The sequence below is a fragment of the Clinocottus analis genome, unplaced genomic scaffold, assembly GCF_023055335.1.
Source record: "Clinocottus analis isolate CAN_PGR_092001 unplaced genomic scaffold, fCliAna1.0.p SCAF_11, whole genome shotgun sequence".
NCBI classification, from domain to species: domain Eukaryota; kingdom Metazoa; phylum Chordata; class Actinopteri; order Perciformes; family Cottidae; genus Clinocottus; species Clinocottus analis.
Window position 1 is genome coordinate 15,481,039 of NW_027175832.1, and position 23,781 is coordinate 15,504,819.

General features: G+C 38.3%; 1 protein-coding gene across 5 annotated transcripts in view; it reads left to right on the forward strand.

Moving 5' to 3' along the window:
• The window catches only part of ralyl (RALY RNA binding protein like), a 35,107-nt gene extending 14,675 nt beyond the window's left edge, over positions 1–20,432 (forward strand). For 2 of the 5 annotated variants that reach the window (XM_068566471.1, XM_068566461.1), the window contains exons 3-8: positions 14,805–14,880; positions 15,974–16,021; positions 16,739–16,929; positions 17,851–17,964; positions 18,130–18,287; positions 19,610–20,431. In XM_068566471.1, coding sequence (XP_068422572.1) covers positions 14,805–14,880; positions 15,974–16,021; positions 16,739–16,929; positions 17,851–17,964; positions 18,130–18,287; positions 19,610–19,708 — 686 coding nt within the window. In that variant the 3' untranslated portion in view covers positions 19,709–20,431. Of the gene's footprint in view, positions 1–14,804; positions 14,881–15,973; positions 16,022–16,738; positions 16,930–17,850; positions 17,965–18,129; positions 18,288–18,837; positions 18,876–19,478; positions 19,526–19,609 lie in introns of all 5 variants that reach the window. The other 3 variants (XR_011077036.1, XM_068566489.1, XM_068566480.1) reach the window with 3 other exon arrangements.
• The last annotated feature ends 3,349 nt before the right edge of the window (positions 20,433–23,781 follow it).

Consider the following 23,781-nt stretch of genomic DNA (forward strand, 5'->3'; position numbering starts at 1 on the left):
ATGATACACGTAGAAATGATAGACAAAACAAACTAGATATATAAAAACACGAGTTATGAAAGAAGTGGTCAATATCAATAACAAAAGATGCTTTCACAAAAACGAGTCCATATAAAAAGAGGTTTACATTTAGTCAGTTTGAAACCTTCTGGCACATTATTTCAAGCTATTATTTCTAATCAATATTGCCTGTCGACCTCAAGCGGCCATCTGGTTCATGGTGTTGATGTACAGAGGTTCTGTGATTTATTTCGATGGCGGGCTTAAATTTGATCAGTAAAACCGTGAACATCATTTTGAAATGGAGAGGTGCAGCCGTCGTGAAGACACTAAGATACAGAAAACATTTTTTGGGGGTTGAGCTTGAACGTACAGACAGTCAGACAGCAACGAGGAAGAAACATTTAGATCCTGGTCCGCATGGGCGTTAAGTGGAACCCTGTAATATTCCTGATATTACTTATTGATTAGGTCACAGACTCCTCCACGAAAGACACAAATCCTCCCCGAGCCCTGCTCTCTCATTAAAAATTAATAAGAGCGCTGTGGGTTCACATCTGTAATTCCTCCCTGTGTTTGTTCACTTTCATGCATTGTTGGGCAGTGAATTGACATATGGCGGTGGTAAGTTCAAGTTGCCGTAAAATGATGTGTCTCAAGAACTAATATTGTATTTTTGGAGAACTTCATGACTGATACTCCTTTAGTGAAACTAAATGGACTGGCCTGAGCCAACCCAGGTGTTGTCTGGGTAGTTTTGGCAATGTGTATTGGTAAACTGGCCATTATAAACATCCATCTCAGTTTACAGGCCGAGCTCCTGGTTCAACTTTGATTGACGGTTGTTGCCGTAGTTTTGCTCACACAATTCTCCTGCTCAATGAGAGATTATTGATCACTTTATAGGTGTGTCGACTTCACATTTAGATAATCTGGTTGAACGGTTGGTTTGTTTGAAAGCTAATGAGTAGAAAGTGCAGCCTGATCTGTCTCTAAAATAAATTGGAAAAGAAATAGGAGACAAATGAAGCTCATGTTGACATAATGGAACTATCCTTTAAAAGAATAATTCAATATTTTGGACATATACACTATTTGGCTTTCTTGTAAAGACTTAAATGAGAAAAATAATAGCAGTCAGGAGGCAATTAGCTTAGCTTAGCATTAAAACTGGAACGATGAGGCAACAGCGTCCATGTTAAACAATGTAAAGGCAAATTAATACATTCTATGTCATGTGCTTTAACTATTTCCTTGCAGACAGTAGAGACTACAGAAAGTTAATTATGAGTTTATGTTTGAAATAAACAAACAAGATGTGACATGTTAATTTGTGAGCGTTAGAGGGATTGATTGACAGATTTTAAAAACCTTTTTCCAGTCTTTATGCTAAGCTAACCATATGAGTGTGGTATTTATCTTCTCTCCTCATTAGATCGTAATCCTGAAAACCCGATCCTATATTTTGTTTTGCACATTGCACGCTTGTTTTGCATCCTTTCACAGGCAACACTAAGGTCTTCACATCGGTTACGAAAGTGTTACGCTATTAAATGATGGCCAGACATTTGCGTTATGATAGTACCATCGGGAAAAATATGTTAATTTATTGGACCTGATTACTGACCGAGCAACTTTGACACATTTCTAAACACCTTAGTGCTTTATGTCGACACACAACTGAAACATTCACCCTGCTGTCAAAACAAATCCACGTCTCGTCTGTCTTGTCCTGTCTGCATCGTTGCATCCACTTAAAGGAGCAACTCTCATTGCTATGCACACTGACAAACCACATCACAGTTATGCATTTCCGGAAAAAAAACAAAAAAAAAAACGATTTCCTGAAAGAAAGGAAAGAGCATCACGCTGAAAAGATCTGAAGTGAACACGTGTCTCGAGAACAAAGGCTTCATACAGCAATAAAAGTGAAGTATTCCTTTGCATAGCGGGGCATATTGCAGCTCCACTGGCTGCACTTCAGAGTGTGCTTGTAAACATTGAGCGTGTATGGACACACACACACACACACACACACACACACACACACAATAAATTCTGTATATTAGCAATGCACCACAAGTGTCAGAGGTATACTAAAGGTGTCCACAATATTGTCTCTCTCTGTTTGGAAATCATCTTCTCTGCTTTTGTTCTGCTGCCCTCGTGAAACCTAACCCTTCCATAATCATCTTTTAAACATGAACTTTATATTTTATTAAGGTTTGAAACTATATTGCCAAGAGGTGGGGGCAGCCTGCACAACATATGAATTCTTTATAGTTTCTCCTCTTGTATTAAATCACACACAGAGAAAAGATTCAAAAGACAGAAGTGTGGAGGTATGACATGTGACAGGAGGAGTCAAAGGGTCAGATTCAAACCTGTCCTGAGTACCCAGTACGCAGCTTGAGTTACTAGAACGTCCCGCGCTCGAGTAGATTTAATAGCCGCGAGATGCTGAAGCTCCACCGATTGCTTTACTCAATTTAATTCCTTCGAACATGGCTGGCCGACACAATGACTTTATGTAGTTCATGAAGATAAAAGTGACATTCAATCACACCGCCGGTTGGCCACAGACAGCAGCTACTTAGATCCTGATGAAGATGTCAGCTGGGGAGGAAGAGTGCAGGGGAGGGTTCCATTCTTGTTTCACCATCTCAGCAATTCTGCTTTCTGCTTTTGAGGCTATAATCTGGACATAGATGTATCAATGCTTTAAGGGTCATTCTTTATAATCTGAGTTTGGTGTGATCATAAATGCTTTCTCTGGTTCAAAGTGTGGAAAAGCTTTGAAGTGAGACTCTTGTCTGGTGGTCTTTGAGCGCCTCTCTGTGGTTGAAAAGCTGCAGAACACCATAATAAATGCAAGGTATTCATTCTGGAGGCTTTTTTAATAGTGTTCAGGAATTGTAGGTTGCATGAAGCTGATCTACCTTGTAATGAATTCTCAGAAAAAGGGTGATAAAACTAGATAAACAACAAAAAACAACAACATAGTTTTAGACATTTCTTTGGGAAAGGTGTCTGTCCAAACCTAAAAGTTTAAAAGTCTCGAGTTTAATGTATTTGTTTTTGTAAACAATATACACGTAAACTGTATGATAAAGGAAGACAGTGAGAATGAAACAATCAAAGTTACATTAAGGATATAAAAGCAATGCAGACATTTAAGGAGCAGTGATTTAGTAGCACTTGTTTGACTTCAATGAAGACATTGTACTTTCTTAGTTCATGATGTTCTGAGTTTGTACTCATGGTTAAATGCACTTATTTTAAGCTTTGGATAAAACCGTCAGCTAAGTTAAATGTAATGTAATTTAATTCCATCTAATGGAGGTTACAGATTGCAAAATACCACAACACTCAACACTGACTTTCCAAGAGTGTCAGAGAGCCACCTTGGCCTTCAGGTAGAGTAAAAACATGAAAACCTCTCTCTGGAGTAACTGAACCCTGTGAAGAGGACCCGCCCCCTTTAGATATGAAGGAGAACATAACGATTATTAGTTTCAGGTGATGAAACACTAATTCCATGTCTGCCAATAAATTCCCTTAAATCTACACACTGTCCCTTTAAGTATCATTAAAAGACAGAACCTCTTAGATTGTTAATGCTAACTTGATTATTGAATAATAAGCAATACATTCTAATTTAAAACTTACCAAGTTTACTCTAGAATATGGATTCATGCTGCTGTGTTATTTCAGGCTTCCCTGCACCCCTGACTTTCCATCTGAATGAACACTAGATGGTGCTGAAAGAATATAAGTGAGGTCAACGCCACCAAAACGAGGCCATCTTACAAAGTCCCTCAGCATGCAGAATTCATTCCTCTCCTCAGTGGTCAAACTCATGCAGGGCTTGTCTGCATCCTGGGCAGACTATCCAACCACATTTTTACATTCATGAGTCATTTTGTGTTGTGAAGCGTTGCTTTTGAGTAGTTGTCTTTGCTGTTTCCATGGTAATATAAAGCAGATTGGAAACGGTTGGCACATGGACTGTTTTGTGTAAAGATGATTAGGTTGCCGCTGCACTATTGGTGATTACATGTGTTTCAACATTATCTCGGAATAACCTCCTTGAATAAATAATCCCAAAAGACCAAGTACACAGAGTGTGTTCTAGTCCCCACATCACAAAAATAGAGATGCATTTTTAATATTTCTTCAAAGAAGTCAAAGCGAGGACATTGGACATTTGATTCAAGCGACTGTCCTTGAAGCCATGAATTCGTCACACTCGGCCTCCATCTTTCATTAGCTTTTAGTTTCTGGTCTTTTCTTAGCAAGAACAAAGAAGCGGGGGGACCATTAAGACATCAGGCTGTGCGTGAGGCAGCTGCAAACCCCTTGTCAGTGTAATTAGATATTAGAATTACAAGGCTTCATCTGCAGCAGAGCCCGAGCGCTGCAACAGCTGGGGAATCATAGGCAGAGCCCCAGGTGCTCTGCTTCTCCAGTCTGTCTCTTAAGTCCACTGACAATCCACTTAAAATTACATTGAAAAGAGAGAGAGAGAGAGAGAGAGAGAGAGAGAGAGAGAGAGAGAGAAAGAGAGAGAGAGAGAGAGAGAGAGAGAGAGAGAGAGAGAGATGGGTGGCCGTTACAATTGCAAGTAGATTTTTCGTTTCAATGAAAAAAATGTGAATAGTTAAGGTCAGATGTATTTTAAAGGATGGACCTTGAATATCAAACAGGATTCATCTCTTGGTGTTTTTGTTGTTGTTAAATGTGTGTTAAATGATGTGAGTCTATCAAGCAAATTCCAATTATTTTTTACACTTTCTATATTTCTTTTGTGCTTCTGAGCACAATTATTTGTTATCGACAAGCACTTGCCTTTAAATATATTTTTTCCATTTAAAATGAATAAATGCGAAATATGTTTTGTATGCTCTAATTTTCAGACCATGTCCTATATCTGAATAAACAAAGAAATAAAACAGATTCAGGATAAAAACAGTATATAGTGACTGTGCATGTATGTATTATACATATCCAGGTATGCATTGACATATGCATAGTTGTAAATCGTGGATAAATTAAGTTTATAATATGCATGTGTGTACACATATAAGCATACATATAAGTATGTGACCAGTGAATCCATCAAAACTCATTCAATATTTACATCTTTGTGCACAAGTCAATATTTCCTATTAACAATGGGTCCAAATGAGTCATTGTAATTGTAATAATGCAATTATAACTCGACTCTCACTGCCCTCATTGTGTCTTTCCCCTGCACCAAGTTAATAACGAGCTGGTGAGTGGAACATTTAGCCGCTAAAGAGCTAGATATTTCCCTCTGGAGTTTATGGAGCACTGAAAGATATTGAAACTATATTGTAATGAATCATGAACATTTGTGCTACATGCTCATGTAAAACAATACATTTTACATTTCAAGACGTTTCAATGATAGTAACTTGTGATGATACAATTTAAGAGACCAAACAATGAATTGAGAAGGTAGATTAATTGATAATTAAAGTAATTGTTAGTTGCAGCCATCTACACGTGATGAGTATTTTTCAGGCCCTAATTCCAGCATGTTGGACCCTATATGCTTGAGTACTTTATGGCCAGTCCGTTTCTGTATTTTCAACAAAATTGATAGGTCACTGAACAAATTAATCTAGTTAATTAAAACAACATCACCAAGGCTGTCACATACATTTCGCATTTACGGGGAGAGAATGACTTTTTGGGAGTCAAACAGTCTGACAATGTCACCCACAAAGTATCATATTAAACTATTTCCTCACTTCTCAATCAGTACTTCACAGAAACAAAAAAAACCCAACACGATTACAAATTCAACTCCTGTCTTTGGAGGAGAGAGATGAGTATTTTGGGGCGAGAGCTCCCCCTGGAATAGTTCTCCAAATGGTTTGGTCCGAAGCGGCTCCGCTGTGAGTCTGGAGCAGGAGGTGCACGCGCAGTCTGGCTTTTTTTAGGGAGAGAAAAGCAAGCAGAAGTCTACTCGACCGCAGCAGAGACGTCACAAGTGTTTTACCCCCGTTTCGACATGACCATGTACAAAGGCAGGCGTCGCAACCTGAGATGTGAGTATGAGACGTCAATCCCTCGTGACGAGGAGTTTTAATTACATGTCGCTGAAGTTAATGCTGTTAGTTTGCTCAGAGCATTGGTGAAATATTGTACACATTTGATATGCTACTTGTGCTGTACGTGAGTATTTCCATTATATCTTACAGGGGAATATTGTAATGTTTACATATAGTATAAATGATGGATGTAACGTTAGGTACAGATCAATATTCAATACATATGATCAATTAATTAAATAGCTTTTTTTTTCTAAAAAAATATAACCATATAATGGAATTTAGTTGTCATTTGATAATATGTTGATGCTGCTCAGATGGCTAGGAGTCAAGAACATTATTCAAATGATAAAAGTAAAACGTTGAGTGGAGCTATTGTGCCTTTTATAAGTATTTTACTTTTGATACTTTAATACAACTGGCTTCTTGTAGCTTTCTCGTGTATGTAAAAATTCAAATGCAGCACTTTCACTTGTTAAAGAATACATTTTTTCACTGTGGTATTGCGTTTACTTGTACTTCAAGAGATCAGAGTACTTCTTCCCCCACTGCCAGAGAGTATTCATCCCTTGCTGCTAATTATAAATTGTTAAAATACATTAACTGAGTGCAAGCTTCTTTGCAGTGTTTTCATGCTTGAAATCTGCATCTCCACCTCTCCGTCGCTCTGTGTGCATCAGCATTTTTGTGTACATTTCAAAATTCTAGTGAAGTAATCCATATTTTATGTTAAAATTGCATTGTAGCTTAAATAATGAATTAAAGCATAACGACTGCTGCGAATCACACTGGATAAACAATGCCATGGCAAATGAGCTAATCTTTTACTAATCTAATTCAGACAACATAAATACTCTTCATCCAGTTTTTGTGCTTTTCTTTAGCAGGAATTGTGTGAAATTAAATAAAAATTCAGAGTAATTTTATTACAGGCAGGAGATTGCTGCATAAGGCATATAACATTCATTTGAATCCATTTTGTTGGTGCAGATTAAAATATTAAAGTGTTGGTGTTGTGATGTTCAGTGCAGAAGTGCCTTTGAGCAAAGTACTGGAGCTGCAGCGGTTGGTTGCACATGGCAGCTCCAGGTGAGCTGTGCACGTGTGTATCTAAGAGGCCAATGAAGTTATATTTCTGCACTGTTGGCAGATCTGCAGTTAAATGAATAATTTATATCTCTTATAATAACAGCCAGATTTACTGATTCATGACCGGAATACATTATATATACAACCTGTGAGTTTCGCATGTAAGGTTTTATTCATATTCATTTAGATGTATAAAGTCAGGGCTGCAACAATTCTTTTTTATTATCAAGAAGCCTTATTCACACTAGATATTTTGACAGAAACGAATAAACTAAAAGCCTCGACGGTGAGGGTGAGCATGCACATAGAGTTCTGCAAAGACGACTTAGGCTGACCCCGGAAGTTAGAAACACCCAGCTGGTTCAAATGGGATTTTTGTATTTAAATAAACTCTGTGGCAAACAAATGTTTATGATACTCAAACTGTTTGATCAGCAAGATAATCGTCGTGAATGAACACCGCATTCACATTTTTAAATTTCTTTTTTTAAAGTATTAAAGCAATCCACAGAAAAAAAAGATAACGTGAATCTATAGATGAACTACACCACGGTCACATGAGCGTAAGTACACACAACGCGGCTGTAAGGACGAACCAGTCGGTTTTTAGGTTTAATGGTCGCCAAAATAGTTTAAAAGAAACATATAAACAGCAGAAATTTGGAAACTATGAAAGACTATAAGTCTGTCTTAAGATGTAAAGACTCCATATCTTCAGCTTGAGCCGACCACAAATCTCATTTTATGTATCTTAATTGATCGCCTGAAAGTCGAGGGGACCGGAAGTGCAAGAATAGCGACTCATTTCCAGGTTTTAGAGCTTATTCCTGCGACACTCGATCAGGACCCTGAAACTAATGCAGCGAAATGGAATCCAGCCATCATTAATTTCTATTATTTACTCCTGTGCTTTTCAGACTGTGACATGACAAAATGGCTCCCTGGAACAAAGGCCAATTATTTTCCACAGTTAATAAATCAATCATTTGATAAATAAAATGTGAGAAAACAGGGAAAGAATCCCTTGAGATTTCCTGCGGTGCTTGTTTTGTCTGACCAACTTTCTTAAGTCTAATTAACCGCCACATAAGACAAACTACTGAACTTATCTGAACACTGGAGAACCTGAACCCCTAAGCTTCTTAATGGCTTGTGATCCTTAAAGTGAAGCAATGTATTGTGTGACCAACTCAACCAATTAATAATTAGTTTGGCACTTGTTTCATTGGATTAATCTTTGAAAGGCCTAAAATTTAAAACAACAAGAGGAAATAAAAAGCCAAGAATTGAGGAGCATCTGATTAACATAATTTTGAGTAGCCGGAACAAGTTTTATCTTCTTTTTCTAACCCCTTAAACCTTTTGTAATTCATTTTATGTTGGTCAACTGAATGATGAATCACCTAATCGTTTAATTGCGCTGATGTCGAACTACGTATGCTGCTCAGTGTTTCCACGGTCAAACTGAACGAGGAGGCCAAGTTTCAGAGCAGATTTACGAGCAGTTTCAAGCAGGTGGCAGCTGCCGGTTTGTTTCCAGCTGCTTACACAGACTCACCAGTGTGTGGCGAGGTGGAAATGATGGCCCAGCTCCTGGGCTTGAAAGGATTCAAAGCATTGCACTTAAGAGAAGCATAGTTACATCATAAGAAAGAAATGACAAAAAGGAAAAAAGAGGAAAAGTGTATAAACAGCTCAGGAGAGATGAAAGACTAAATTATCTTTCCCTCAGGCTACGGCTATATACTCATTATGATTTATTGGAAAAATCAACACATGCCAAAGTTGAGATGTACCGCAGGCGTGAAAACATGTGACCTTTCCTACTGCAGCCCCAAAGAACATTCACACAAATGCTTGTATTCCCAATGCGATATTTTGAGCAACAGTAGACCCGAAAAACGTAGCAAGGCTCTCCTTAATGGACCGTAGCTCAACAGGTCTAATGAAAATAATTGTATTAGATTGTATATTCCTCAGGAGCTCAGGGACTGGCTGCCAAAATGTATGGGCTGCCAAGAAACCATTTTCCTTAAAAGGGCGAAAGAGCAAGTACAAAGAATTCATTAAGGAAGGACGGCAATTAATTCACGTGTTGCCTTCCAACTATAACAAAAAAGCTTCAAGGTCTTCATCTTGATTGGTGGAATCAGTCCTGAGGTGAAACACTCTCAATCAGCGCTTGTAGCTCAAAGATGTCTGCAGTCCAAACGAGATTAGTAATAACTTTAATTTACGATCTCCAAGTACATTTTTACCAGCCTAAATTTAAGTTTATTTTAGATTTCTGTCATAACATTCTTACAAGTAAGAACAATGGAATTGTATTGGAAATTTAAAGATGTCATAATTCCTCAAATGGTGGACCGCAGGCCTTTATTTGAAGCAGGCTTTTATTAATAAATGTATAGAGAGGTGAAGTTGCACTCCGATGGACCACCACGGGATCTTATTTCGGGAAAAGTATGTACGGCAGTCTAGAGCGAGTGAATTGCGCCACGAATTGCACTTATGATGGTTGTCAATTTAAAAGATATGTTTCAGCTTCGTTGTCTGTGTTTCGTACCGGGTTGTGTCTTCGCACCAAAAAAGCTTGTTCTCGCTCGTTCGTTTGCCTCCCAGCTGATTAAACCAGTCGCTGGATAAACGACATCAGGTAAGATAACGTTACATTTGTGCATCGAAATGGATAATGGCTACCTAGCTAGCTAGCAAGTCGAGGCAACGGCTGTGTGTGTGTTGTGCTTTTAGCGAGACGGATCGGGTTCACGCTTCACTAAATTAATCGAATCTATGACAAACTGCAACTTTCTTGCCTTGCAAAATTATCTTATGAACTGACAAAACAATGGCAACTGTGTCATTCATGAGCTAATCCAAAACAGAATAAAACTACATTTGTCTTTTGCCGTTGACTACTGTACTTATTTTTTTAATCTGAAATAAGGTCCCATTGGGGGACACCAGGAGGGGCAGGACTTTGCCGCTCCATTGGGTCGTATTTTAGTTTCTGATTCTTTGCTCTGTTACTTATTTCTTACTGCATTATGATGTTAATGAAAACTCACCACTTCTGTGTATCTGTCATAAGAAGGCTTTTTATTGTGAAATATTTGTAGCGTTCTCTATTTGTCTTTTGGCGCTTATACGTTACTACGTCATGTCGTGGCTAATCTGTTTCAGTTTGGAAAAATTATCTCAATGTACCCCTAATTCATGACAGATTATCCAAAATAGGCAAGAACTAAATAGTGCAAGGAATGAATTTGGACATTTATCTGAAATCAGATTCTCTGTTTGAGCCAAGTCCTAGTCGTTTCTATCCAGAATTACATTTATGGTTACTGCAAATGGCATTATGACCAGAAAGAACAATATTTCAAGACAATGTGAACAGAAGGTCATTATACAGTATATCCACACCCACATTGATGCGTGTATGTCTGGGCATACACACAGTGTGCGCTTCCCTTACCTTGTCACTCACCCGGCCCTGCTTGAGGAAACACTCTCTCAGGTGTAATGAAAAGCCTAAACTGCCTGTGCCCTTGAGCCGAGCTAAGAGATTGTTCAAGTCTTTGTCAGATTTACGGGAAGCGAAAACGCAGCGTAGATTGAATCTGCGGCTGCTGTCATGCAGGATTTCTCTTAGTCGCTCATTTGTATTCACACAGGTGCCTGGACGATCTCTTAATCAAATACTGCTCACCTGCTCTTGTGTAACAGCACAGACAGAGATTGTTCTGTGCCAGGAGTGATGCTCTGCCCGCCAAAGATTGTGTTTTAGTATTAGTGCAGGGCCGTAATGTATTCTCTCTCATTACTTTTCTCAGGCAGTATTACCTCATCGATTACCTTAGCAGGCTATAGTTTAACATGGACAACCACTGTCTTCCAAACTATCCCTATTCCCAAAGTTAAAAGTTGCTTTGCACAGTCTCTTCAAATGTATTCCCCATGTGAATCATCCCAGTCAGCAGGAAAATTGCTAATACACTATAGTTCTGCTTGCCAAGGCTAAATAGAAGCTGCACAAGGGCTAAGCAGTTATTTAGCTGCGTTTTCCTTTTACTCAAACTAAGCTCATCCCTTTGGAGTAACTCAAAGTTTTGTCTGCGCTGGTCCGGTCATAATGACTCGTCCACGTCTCCAGAGACAAAGAGCTCAAGGGCAAGCTGAGCCGAAGGGTCTATTTATAACAAAAAAAAAGATACTCAAAGGTAATTTAGCACAACGCCATTAATATGAATGAACCCAAACGGAGGCAGAGGTGCCCCGAGGTGGTGATGATTGTAATTTAAAAGGATTCAGAGTGGATGGAAAAAAACTGTTACTGAATTCAACCACCTCTTTACTAAAGAAGACGCTCAATTAAAAGGAGATCTGGTAAATCCCACAATTTAAGGCTTTCCTCTTGTCCAATATCAGAGGAGGCGGTATGAAAACACCCCTTTGACCTCTCTGACCTTTGAGTGTGTGACTTGCAAACTAAACCTCTTACTGTGAAAATCTGTCAATCACAGTAAGCCAGCCCTGAATCATACTCTTAAATGTATTGAAGAAGACTTGATACGAGCGATTGACAACCTTGTTTCCATCCCCCAGTGAGCCATACACGTTTTAGAAGAGGACACTCGGCATTGGTCCTGTATTAAAATGCACTCGCCATCACCAGTAAACACGAGTGTCACGAGGACTGAAATCTTAACAATTATAACTTTAAATCTGTTCATTTGAATTTGCTTGATACAATATCATACTTTTCACTGATAATTATTTTAATATTAGGTTATTCTATACTTAAACACACATAAACACGCTCTGAAGATCCATAATTCAGTGTTGGGTTGTACTTAGCTCCACTCTCTCGTGTCACTTGAGGTTGCACAAAAAAAAAAGATGGTGACGGCCAAAATGATGAACTCCAGGCTTCGAAACGGTAATCTACAAACCAAAGAGTGGCATCCGCTTGACTATACGCAAACCTCTTATAGACAGTCTGTTCCTTTTTGAGTACTTTTTTAAAAATGTGTCTCTTATGTGCGGCGTCCAACTCACTCATGATGGCTTCAGCAGCAGGCAACTTTTAATTTCCCCCTTAATGTGATGCTGCATACAGTTTACAGTATAAATTGAGTCCTCACTGGCAATTGCTTAGCAACACGGCCTCCATCTCCTCCATCTCCAGGCTCAACATTGTAATAGATACACACATACAATGAAGTCCGTCAGTCGCACACAGGCTCACGCACATTTGTTTCATTTTTGTATATGATTAATATAATGACTGTAATCAATCAGAGGCTCAGTGTGTGTCTGTCGTGTGTGTGGAGGGTTTGCGGTGTTCGCTTAGAGAGTGCTTTTTAGTGCTTCACTCTCTCTTTAACGACCCCAGCAGGGGACCAGAGATAGAAGAGCACACTTAACGATGTGAACCATTCCTCACGTCTTCTTGGAGCCTAATGATAATGATACAGACGTCCCTGTGCACCAGAGAGCGGCTGATACATCCCAGATTCATTAGTCCATTAGGGAGAGCGAGGAGGTAAAGGAGGGAATAAAGACAGAGGAAGGAAAGGTGTGTGTGTGTGTGTGTGTGTGTGTGTGTGTGTGTTTGTGTGTGTTGTCAGAGAGAAATGGTGTGACAGACGAAAACAGAGATCCACTATATATCTCGTATTCTTTAAATTGGCTCGACTTCAGCTCCTGTCATAAAAGTTTCTGCTGCATGATCCCCGAAGCAGTTGATGCAGAGCTTATCTGTGCAACTTCTTCGAAGCTGTCGAGGGTAACTCATCCCGTCAGACTAGGGTCTGCCCTGCTTTGTCGGTGTGTGCCTCTGTTTGTGTGCACGGGAAGTGGGTGTTTGATATTTGTTTGTGTTTTTGTGTATGACCTTGAGTAGCACTCAAGGCTGACTGAGCTGAGTTGGGCAGAAGCGACGCTGAGAAGCCGACAGACTAAACGCAGCAATAGCAGGCTACTTGGAAGCTAGAAAGGTCTGTCAATCATAACTCGCCATCTGGTGAAGAGTCACAGTAGCTAATGCATTTAAAGGGAATTTCATTGTTTTTCTTTTTTTTTTCCCTAAATGATTTTTATTTTCTTTTTTACCATCACTGTCACTTTCTTACTCAATCGATGTCTCGGTTGTCTCAAGGCACTATAAACCCTTAAAAAGTTTCCAGCCTCTCTGCTCGTCTTTTTGTCTGTGAAAGCTGCAGTGGGCTGTAGTTAAATCACTAAGTGTATCAATGCTTTCTACCTTTTATTCAGCTGGTTAATCTCATCACACGGAGCCCAACAAGCATGACCCTCTCTGTTAGCTTCAGAGCTCCAACTAACAAATTCTTTGAATAAAAGTCTATAGATTTGCATTGGTTAATTACTAATAAACTAATCTGTACACTAAATATTAAGCTGGAGATGGTAAACTTAGCATTAAACAGGAAACGGATGGATTATGTCCTTTGACTACAGTGGTTGCTATGACAATGTCATAGTAAGGGTAAAATAAAAGTTGTATAGAGATGATGCATTGTTTATAAGGCACAGTCTTGCAACATCTGAGTCCGCAGGGCTTCAATGCAAAGATCCAGCCTTGAGTTGAGGAAGGCCCAAATGAAATTTCTCTAAGATGCTGGGAAAAAAAGTTTACCAGATAGGTAAAATATAGAAGACAGTGAGAATTAAGTCTGTCTGTTGTGTCCGTGTCCGACAAGTGATTTAGAGGGAATCGGCCCTCGAGGGATTGTCAGCGACGCTCTTTCTCTAATCTCTTTTCTCTCCGCCTCTAATTCGTAGTGTCCCTCGTCTCTCAAAGTTTGGATACTGATGTTTTCACTTTAAAATGGATAATGATATGTTCCACTTGCGTTCCTATAGTTGAAAAATGTGTGGTGGTCGAGCTCTAAACAAGACTGTTATTAGTGTCTAAAAAGATGCAGTTTTGATTAACTGTGTGATTACATGGTATGGGGTACAAAAGTAAGACACAAAATGGTACGGCTAACACATATTTTCATTTGAGATAGATCTTGCACGCATTTATTAATTGATATAAGAATTGTATCTGTTTTTCTGTAGCATGTCAGAAAATGGTGAAAAAGGCTCATCACTTCAGAACATTCTGCAGTTTTGAATCTTGTGCCTATTTTGTTCCCAAACCACTCAAAAATGTGAATGCACGGTAGAATAATAATCTCCAAACAATAGGATCGCTGTACTTTCATGCTCAAGCCCTTATCACATTTTGGAGATATGCAATAATGAACATGTTGTCATGAATTCATACCCTGCAAGCGCTTCACAAGCAATGATGTATTAGGCAAATTTCCACAGTATTTTCATTAATATTGTTAACGTAATGTGTGACAATTAAACAGCTTGGAAGCTCATAAAATTGTTACATGTTAAATTTATTACGAAACGTGAAAATATTGTGTAATAGTTTCACAATAAGAAAAACAATGCAGGTTTATAGATGTTAAAAACATTCATTCTACACCCTTATTTTACACGGGATTTCACTCTCGCTCAATTTCTATTTTTACTAAGCTATTTTTAGAAGGCTTTCTGTATATTATAAGGTGCTACTCTGTCACGTCATGACATCAATTCTCATTTTGTTTGCAGATATCAACATGGCAGGAGAGCCGAAACCATACAGGCCTAAGATGGGCTCCAAGAGGCCTCTGTCGTCCCTCTACAGGTCTGTGTGAAACGTGTCTTATTTGGCTGTTCGGCTAATGCTTTGCTGACCTACTTTTCCCTCCGTAGTTATATTCTGCTGTCTGATCGGGTACTTCAGCAGGAACAGCCAATTTCCTAACTGCTATCAGTGTCTGTTGTTACACATTCGCTTTTTCTTGACAGTTAGTGTCTTGTTGGAGGAAAAGAAAAAAAAGTGGAAGTGACATGGCTGACATTTTGAGAAGCTAAAAGAAGTACAAATGATCATTAGGGCTTTTTCAGGAATTTTGTTAAAATAGCTTATTCGTCTTCTTGCCTCATGTCTGTATGCTAAAAGGCCATGCTAGCTGTGTGCTCCTACCTGCACTGCTAAAGTTATTTCATTAACATGTTTCATAGTAAGATTGTTTATTTAATCCGCACGTAAACTGTGTAAACATTATGTTGTTCTGGCATTATGTGAAGTTTTGTGCCAGAGGAATGACTTGCTGAAATCACAGAGCCAGTCTGGCTGTTTCCCCCAGTTTTTATGCTAAGCTAACTTAATCAGCTGTTGGCTGCTTTATGCATATTTGTACAATTTCAGAAATAGTCTGAATTGTTTTCTGGCAGAGTTAGAAGAGAGTATGGATGAATGTGAAACTACACTCAGCAGCTAGTTAGCTTAGCTTAGCACAAAGGCTGGAAACTAGCCTGGCTCTGTCTGGCGGCAAAAACAATTGCTTACCAGCAACTTTAAAGCTTGTATGTTGTTTACTAAATCTGGGCAGAAACTGAAGTGTAAAAATAACACCATGGCAGACAGTTAATTTATTGTAACATGAAGACGGTTGTATATATGAAATTTATGAAAAGAGGAAAGAATAACGCCACTGAACTCACAGTGGTCCCCAGCTATTAGTTTCCTAGATATGTTTGTTATCAATAACTAACCAAACCATCAAACTGATGATATTTAATGATATTCGGGAGGGCCAACATTAGCCAGGTGTCTAAGTAATGTTTGGTATTATTGTCAGTAGGTGACGCTAATTGCCAAATTTGATATACATCTGGACTTTTATACATTTAATCCTAACAGGTACCTTAAAAACTCTGTTTTATCTTCACAGTGGCTACGAGTTTGACTATGATTACTACAGAGATGACTTCTACAGCAGGTATGTAAAAAGGCGTATCTGATGGTAAATATTAGCACAGTTTGGCTGAACCGGTCACTTTCTTCCCCACATTGTTATTCTAATCCCACTTCTCCTGGTATTTTGTCCTTCACTGTTCAGCCTCTTTTATCCTCGTTTCAGAAATGGCTACTTAGATAAAGATGAGCTTTAAATAGAATGGTCCCATTTTCAATCTAAGGCAAAGTAACTACATTATCATAGGCATAATAATCGTAATATTGGGGAGGTTTTCATTCCTTTCTGTTGGAATTGCTAATGATGCTGTTATCCGCATAGGCGAGTACTGAATGTCAGATAGTCCCCAGGCTGGTCATTTGCGCTGGCAAGGCAGAGGATGTATCTTCCTTCTGACATGTTCATTGGCTTGTTTACTTCCTCTACTTTGCAATACCCCCGATGAGAGTTGAATCCTTCAGCTTTGAGTCATTATTGCTATTTTGGCAATTTAATGTGTCATAGGCAAGTGGGAACAAGATTTGATTTAATGTCCACGGCGTATAATATGCACCTCTATCATTCAAACATCTTTAAGGGGCTTTCTAAGTGTTTCTTTTTGCTGGAGTAACAACATCAAGACAACATGGGAGTGGCTTCTGAAAAGAAAAATACACCAGCACATTTGCTGTTTAAAAAGATTAGTTCATCTGCACTGTAATTTATTTTGTAACATTTCTGTTATTTCTCATGTGTCTTCAGACTCTTTGAGTACCACGGTCGTGTCGTGCCTCCGACCCGTGCTGTGATCCCCATCAAACGTTCGCGGCTAGTCGTCCCGTCCACACGCAGACCCAAATCCTCCTTTCCAGTCAGGGCCTGTTCTTCTTCCTCCTCCTCTTCTTCCTCCTCCCGAGCGCTCAATGTCGGCTCTTCTATCGCAGTCCCTAAACGTATGTTGTCTTTGTCACTTTTTTTTTTGTTGCTCTGTTTAAACGGAAACATACATTCATTACAACTTAGGTCATTCTGTTTTGTCCTTTCCATGTTGTGGATAAGTATGTACTCACCAAAGGGATTTTTAACATTTGATAACTTAAAAACACTTTAGCAGAGGGTTGTTTTGTCCTAGTGTAATGTAAAAGGTGTCGCTTATAGTGATAAAGACAGAGATATCCTCTGACCCTGTCGTTCTTCACCATTCCATGAACCATTTCTGAATCCTCTTAGATCATTGTTTAGCTGCGTGGCTGTTTTCATGAAAACCCCCTAAACAATACACTACCTGCTCTCCATCAAATGACAGACATACTCAGTTAGCAATTAGCACCTGATCATAGTGCAGCATTTAGCAGCTAAAGAAGGGACAGATTGTTAAACAGTTGGCAACACTGCTCGTGTGTGTCTGTAAAGCTGCAGTCAGTTAGCTTAGGTTAGCACAAAGACTTGGAACGGGGGGCCAACCTGGCTCTGTCTGTTGGTAACTAAACGGCCCCACCAGCAGCTACAGAATCTCAGCCAGAAAGCAAATGAGCATATTTAAAAAATGTTAAAGTATATTGTTATTACTGAAAGGAATGAAAAATAGGATCCAGATTGTATGAAACCTTCATTTTCTTTTAATTGTTCAACAGTTGCCTCTGCACTGCTTGTAATCTCCATTAATCAGTATTCTCTTCATAATAACGCCGTAGAATACATAATTGACTTTGGCATCTAGTCGAACGCCCTTTCACGATTGTGCCTCTGCTACATTTCTGGCAACGAAGTTGGCTGCTGAAACGTGTTCAAACAGTGCAGTCGCTGTTGAAGCCGTTTCTATCTCCTCGTCGAACGTCACATTAATTATGCTTTTTTTTTAAACTTTATTACAGTGAAGACAGACCAGCTCCTAACAATCAAGAAGGAGCTGTCACAGATCAAGACCAAGATCGACTCACTGCTTGGAAGGCTGGAGAGGATTGAGAGGCAGCATCGCTCCGACGGCGGTGAGAGTCGACAGAGGTGGAGGACGAGTCCGCTGGAGGAGCATGCATATGTAGATGTGGAAATGAAAGACACACACACACACACATAACGAAACTAACAACTACTAAAGCTTTATAGAGTGGGTTTTGCTCTCTGATGTAAACTGCAAGTCTCTCATTTCGCAGACATGCAGCGGAAACAAGAGGAGATGTGTGAGCGTCTCCATGGTGACGCAGCAAACCACTCGGGTAGAGAGGAGGCGGAGAGGACGGCCGAGGTGGAAGCAGGAGAGATGACGGACGGCGGTGAAGAGGACTTTGAAGACGAAGGCAACAGCGACATGGTCAGCAGGTCAAGTAGACGTTTACAGTCTCAATAGGAGTGAAAAAGAATATGTTTTCCCGCACCTGAATACCTGAGCTGTTAATCAATGGCTGAATAGCCTCTCAAGCTGCCTAGCCATAGGAACACTGACGTATGCTCATGAAAGCGTTCCAAAGATACAACGTATTATGCACTACCTGAAAACCAAGTTACTCAGTTGAATGTTTGAGAGAATAATAACTTACTTTTACTTAACGTTCCCTCTTTGTGTATCTATATATTTTTGTGTCCTTATTTATTGTGAAAAAATATGAAAACCAATCAATGTATTGCAGTAGAATAAACTATAACTCTTTAGTTTTTTGTAACTTTAATAGCAAATCTAAATTCTTTTATTCTGATATTTTGCCGTTGGTAGCTCATCAAAATGTTTTTTACACGACTTATCAAACAACAAACACAAATGAATTGTTTCATTTTAAATGATTGGGAATTGAAGAAGGGCAAGTTAAAAGAATGTTCATCTCTCTGATATTTATATTGTTTTTTTTTCTTTCTTTTAATCGCAGATAGAAAACCACATATCGGACATTGACAACTGAGTAAGGTCAGTGTTTAATCTCTTCTTAAAAGGGAATAATTATTTATTAATATGGAATTTCATTTTGTGAACAGACTTTTAGCAGTGTTTAGCCGTTTTCAGTTCCAAGCCACTTGTAGTCAGCAACAGCGTTGATGCTGAAGATCTTCAGCTTATTTTCCTTTTTTTTTTTTTTTTTTTAAGCAGAGTAAGAAACGCTCCTCATTCTATCTTCTAAATGGCATGTCATTCTCTCCGTCTGGGTGCGAATGAGGCAAAGACAGCTTCTCTGCAGTTATCACTGATGACTGAACAGCCGCAGACATACGACTCTGTCTCAGCCACACTTTCCGTCAGGCGACATTTAAATCCCCTGATTTTCTTTGTATGAACAAATAGCTTTGAGATTTAATTTGCCTCTTGGCTGACATTTCCTCCCTGCTGTCCTCAAGTGCCAGATAACGTAAATCCTTTTCAGCCGCTCTGAACATGATGGATCGTTAAAACGATAACATAATTAACTGCTTGTTCTCAGGTGGATATCTCAGTGGTTGCAGGTAACATCAAAAGCATTTGTTTATTTTAATGTTCATCGCAGACCCTATTTCGCCTCTGTTTTTCATCTCGCAGATGATGCAGCTTATGATGTAGCCATCTTTTCTACACGGGTTCACTGTGTAAGTAGATCATAGTATTATGATTATTAGTAATAATAATAATTATCACTACTGTCTGTCTTGTATTCTCTTTTTTTTCTCAAGTTGGGGAAAAGGGGAGCCTACAGTACAAGAGGGGAGAAAAGATGCCAGCAAAACCTTCTTGATCAAGAAGGTGTATTTGAAATGTATGGAAAGCGATGACGGGAATGACTGAAAGCAGAGGAAGAGTTTTTCAAACTTTTTTTTTGCTCGTTTGCCTCATTAAAACATGGCACTCCTGATGTGTACTTCATCTAAATGCTGGTTATGAATATTCTCCGGACGACAGCTAAATCACCTGAAAAGATCAATCTATGATTCCCCTTCAAGCTGATTGCCTTTCTGGAAAGTGAAGACAATATATTGTGTTCTTAATATATTATGGTCTGTATTGTGCATTAAAAATACAGTTGCGTTATCAATCAGATGAACCACTAAACGCACTCTTTTGTTGTCATGTTTGTTCTGTTTCTGTGCATTGAAAACTAAGACGAGCCGCAGCGCTGGAAGAGAGAACACTTGATAATGTGATTTTGCTTTATTTGTACATTTAACTGAATTGTAATTTATTCATAATGTCTCCACACAGTGTCATATGCATATCATGTTTGTCATTCGTTATCCATGATGAGATGTATTTTGAATTCTGTTTACTTTCTGTTTATGGTTGACAAAAAAACTTACAATTTTTTACTATAAGCATGTTAAAGAAAAATATTATTATAGATCATTTGTATTCATTGCGTCTGTTGTACAGCTATGGATTATAGCAGTTTTTAAAATAAACCTGTTCCTCCCAAAACATAAAAAAACTCTGACAGGGTGTTGTGGCTTTTATTTTGTACAAACAATCTGGAAGGGGAAATGCACATTTAGTTTCTGTTTGGGTTTTCTGCTCAGTAAAAATATATGTTTACATTCTGCATAAAAAAAACAACTTCAACAAAAGGTTTAAAAACCTTATATGACACAAGAAGCCGAAATTGGAAAATGTCTACCCGACTAAACTTAAAACATGGCAGTAGGGATGAAAATGCCTATGTCAAATTATCTACTGGATGAATTGTCATGGGATATTTCTTCAGTCATTATTGCTCCCCTGAAGATTACAGGACAACTTTGAGTAGTTGGACTTGTACTTTTTTCCTGCCATTTTAAACATACATACTTTATGTTGTATTTTACGTTACTATTCAGATGGACATGTTGTAGCCCACTTTATACTAGTTATTGATAATTATTTAGCCTCCAAACAATATGCAAATAATTGTAAACTATTTCATTGTTGTATCATTTTCACCGCTTTTTTTTAATCTGTTGCAGTTGGCCAAAATCTAAACACTTCATCACTTTATCCTTTTAAACATTTATGTAAAATTGTCATCATTATATGAAAGTAAGGTCACATTGACCTTTGACCTCTGAAATATAATCATTGTGCCACGTTATTTTTTATATATAGCATTCACAAGAATGATCCAAAAACATAATGCCAACCAACATTGAACTGCTGCATACTCGTTAATAAATGAGTAATACCAATCTCATGATATAAACTACAGTATGACAGTTACAGGGCACATTTCTTCATGGAGTACAGTACTTTTACTTTGTATAAATATTTTCTTGATTTTACTGACGTAACATTGTCAATACAGGAGTTCTCATGGAGTGTTTTTTGAATACGGTGTTTAAAAACTCGTAAAGGATATATTTTCTCCACCGACAGAGATCTATGTGTCTCTCAGGAGGAATTCTATTACATTAAATGTGTTCAATACTTTAGTTTATGATTAAAAAACAGTCAGCCTCAGCTGTGCTTTGTGTGTCGTTCTAGCAAATGTTAACAGACCAGCCTAAAATGATAAAGGTGTTATACATTGACCTTCTTAACATCAGTATGTGAGCATTGTCATAAGCAATGCCAAAGTAAAACATCACAATGCCACTAGCTTACCTTAAGGTAACTTTCCTCTCCACCGTCAAACCATTTTCAAAACAAATGGGAGTAGCAAAGTGAAAATAATGGCACAAGTTGATGGTAAATGTTCCCTCAACTCAAGTTAGCATTCCTACATAATTGGCTTTGAAATTATTCCTCTATTTTTTTTTTTTTTTTAAAAGTATGATGCCCTTGAAAATGAAATGAGGGATACATAGTGGTGGGGCTGCAGCAGATGGTATTTCTAATTCACTCACTTCATTAGCACCAGATCATCATTTTCACAGGTTAAGGAGGGCCATTGGCTGCTTTTCAGGTATAATTGGCTCTATCATTGCTGGCTAGCAGCCAGTGAGTACAATGATCAGTCATGCAGCTCATCTAATATGGACAATGTTCAGTGCGTGATGAACTGAATCAATCACCAGGCTTTTGCTGCTGGAGGAATTATGAGTTTAAGAGGGGTCAGGATCTTTATAACACATCTGTGATTAGCCATGCTCAAGTAAAAATGCACAACTAATGTTCAGGTTTTATGAATTATATCTTAGCGAAGAGCCATATATATTGATTCTCTATTGGCATTTTTATTTAATTCTGGTTTGGAGAGGCTTATTAGTATTGGTTTTATCAATCATACTTTTCTTTTAAAGTTTATAGTATGCGTGTGTGTGCATGTGTATGCGTGCGCGCGTGTGTGTGTGTGTGTGTGTGTGTGTGTGTGTGTGTGTGTGTGTGAGGCATCCTAGATTTATATATCATTATTTGCATCAGCAGGCAGATTATATTCAGTTGATCACACAAATGGCAAGAGGAAGAGCAAAGTAATTTAATTTGAAGACGATTACTGTGTAACACCCTGTTGATTGTTTGTGCGTCTCCTGATTATTTCATTCCCTTCAACTGTCCTCAGCCACTCCCATGTGTGTCCCCTGATTGTTTAGATTGTTTAGATTTTTCCCGACTCTGCTTCTTGTGGTGATTACTCTGCACCTCTGTCCGCCACACCTGGTCGTGATAAACTGTATGGTTGCTTTGAGACAAAGGCATAATTTCCAATATACTCAAACATCTTTGTTTTAGCAGGCATGAAATATTGTGTTTTTCATGCAACAGTTTGTGTCTTTGTTTTTCTCTCAGTATTTGCTACATTGTGTGTGATTGCTCCCAGGAAAGGGTTACACATTCTGAGGAAGCGCCTGGTGCTTTAAAAGAATCAAGAATGAAGATTTGAAAAACTGGAAGCAAACGCATATATCCTTATTTTTAACTTGTTTTTTCCCCACAGCTTTAAGATAAGTTAAAAAAAAGGAGCAATATCGGATAAAACAGGGATTAAAAGAGCAGACAAAAAATGTGTGAGGGATTAACAACATTGGGCTGAGAATAGCAAATTCACAATAATTATAATTGCTGTACAACTTAAATTGTGTATGCTTTACATAATGGAGAGTCAATGTTTTAGTATTTTCTCTTCCATAAATTGAGTCACGTAAAAAAAACAACCGGATATAACATGCTTATTGTATTGTTATGGTTTATAAAACCTTAAAAAAAGCTTAAATGTTTAGTCCTGGACATGTGCAGCAGAAAAAAATTATATCATCTCACGATATGATCAAAAGCAGCCACTAAATGGACATTGTTTTATAAAGAATGAACTTTGAAAATCATAACGTGGATGATTTCTTCCAGGTACCTCTATAAAACCTGTATAGAAACATCAAACCGAGTAACTAAGCTGACACATACAAATTATTCACAGCGTGTTGTCCACTGTACCAGATACAGAGCTATATACAGGGAACACACAGAGAAGTAACAAGTGGGAGCATTTACTATGTTTTGGTACTTAACTTTTACTTCTCAGAGTAAAATATTGTACTTTTTACAAAACGACATTTGTTTTATAAATTAGCTACTACTTAATATATAGATATATATTATTATAACACATATTTTAAACTAATAAAACAAGATATATTATCATAGATTAAGCTATGCAGCAGTATAAAGGAGTTAATAAAGTTAATAAGGAGTGATATGTTAATAAAGCATTAACACATCACTATAATACTATCATTTAATAGGCACATATATGATTTTGCATAAAGAATACTTTTACTTCTAGTCGGCCTACATAGAGTATATTTTGATGCTAATACTTATGCGTACTTTTAGCTAAATAAAGTTGTGAATGCTGGACTACTACTTCTGCACTGTACAGTTGGAACGCGCCTGGTTGAACCGCTCCGTCGCAGATGTCCCGGATGTTACTGTTGACTAGCTACGT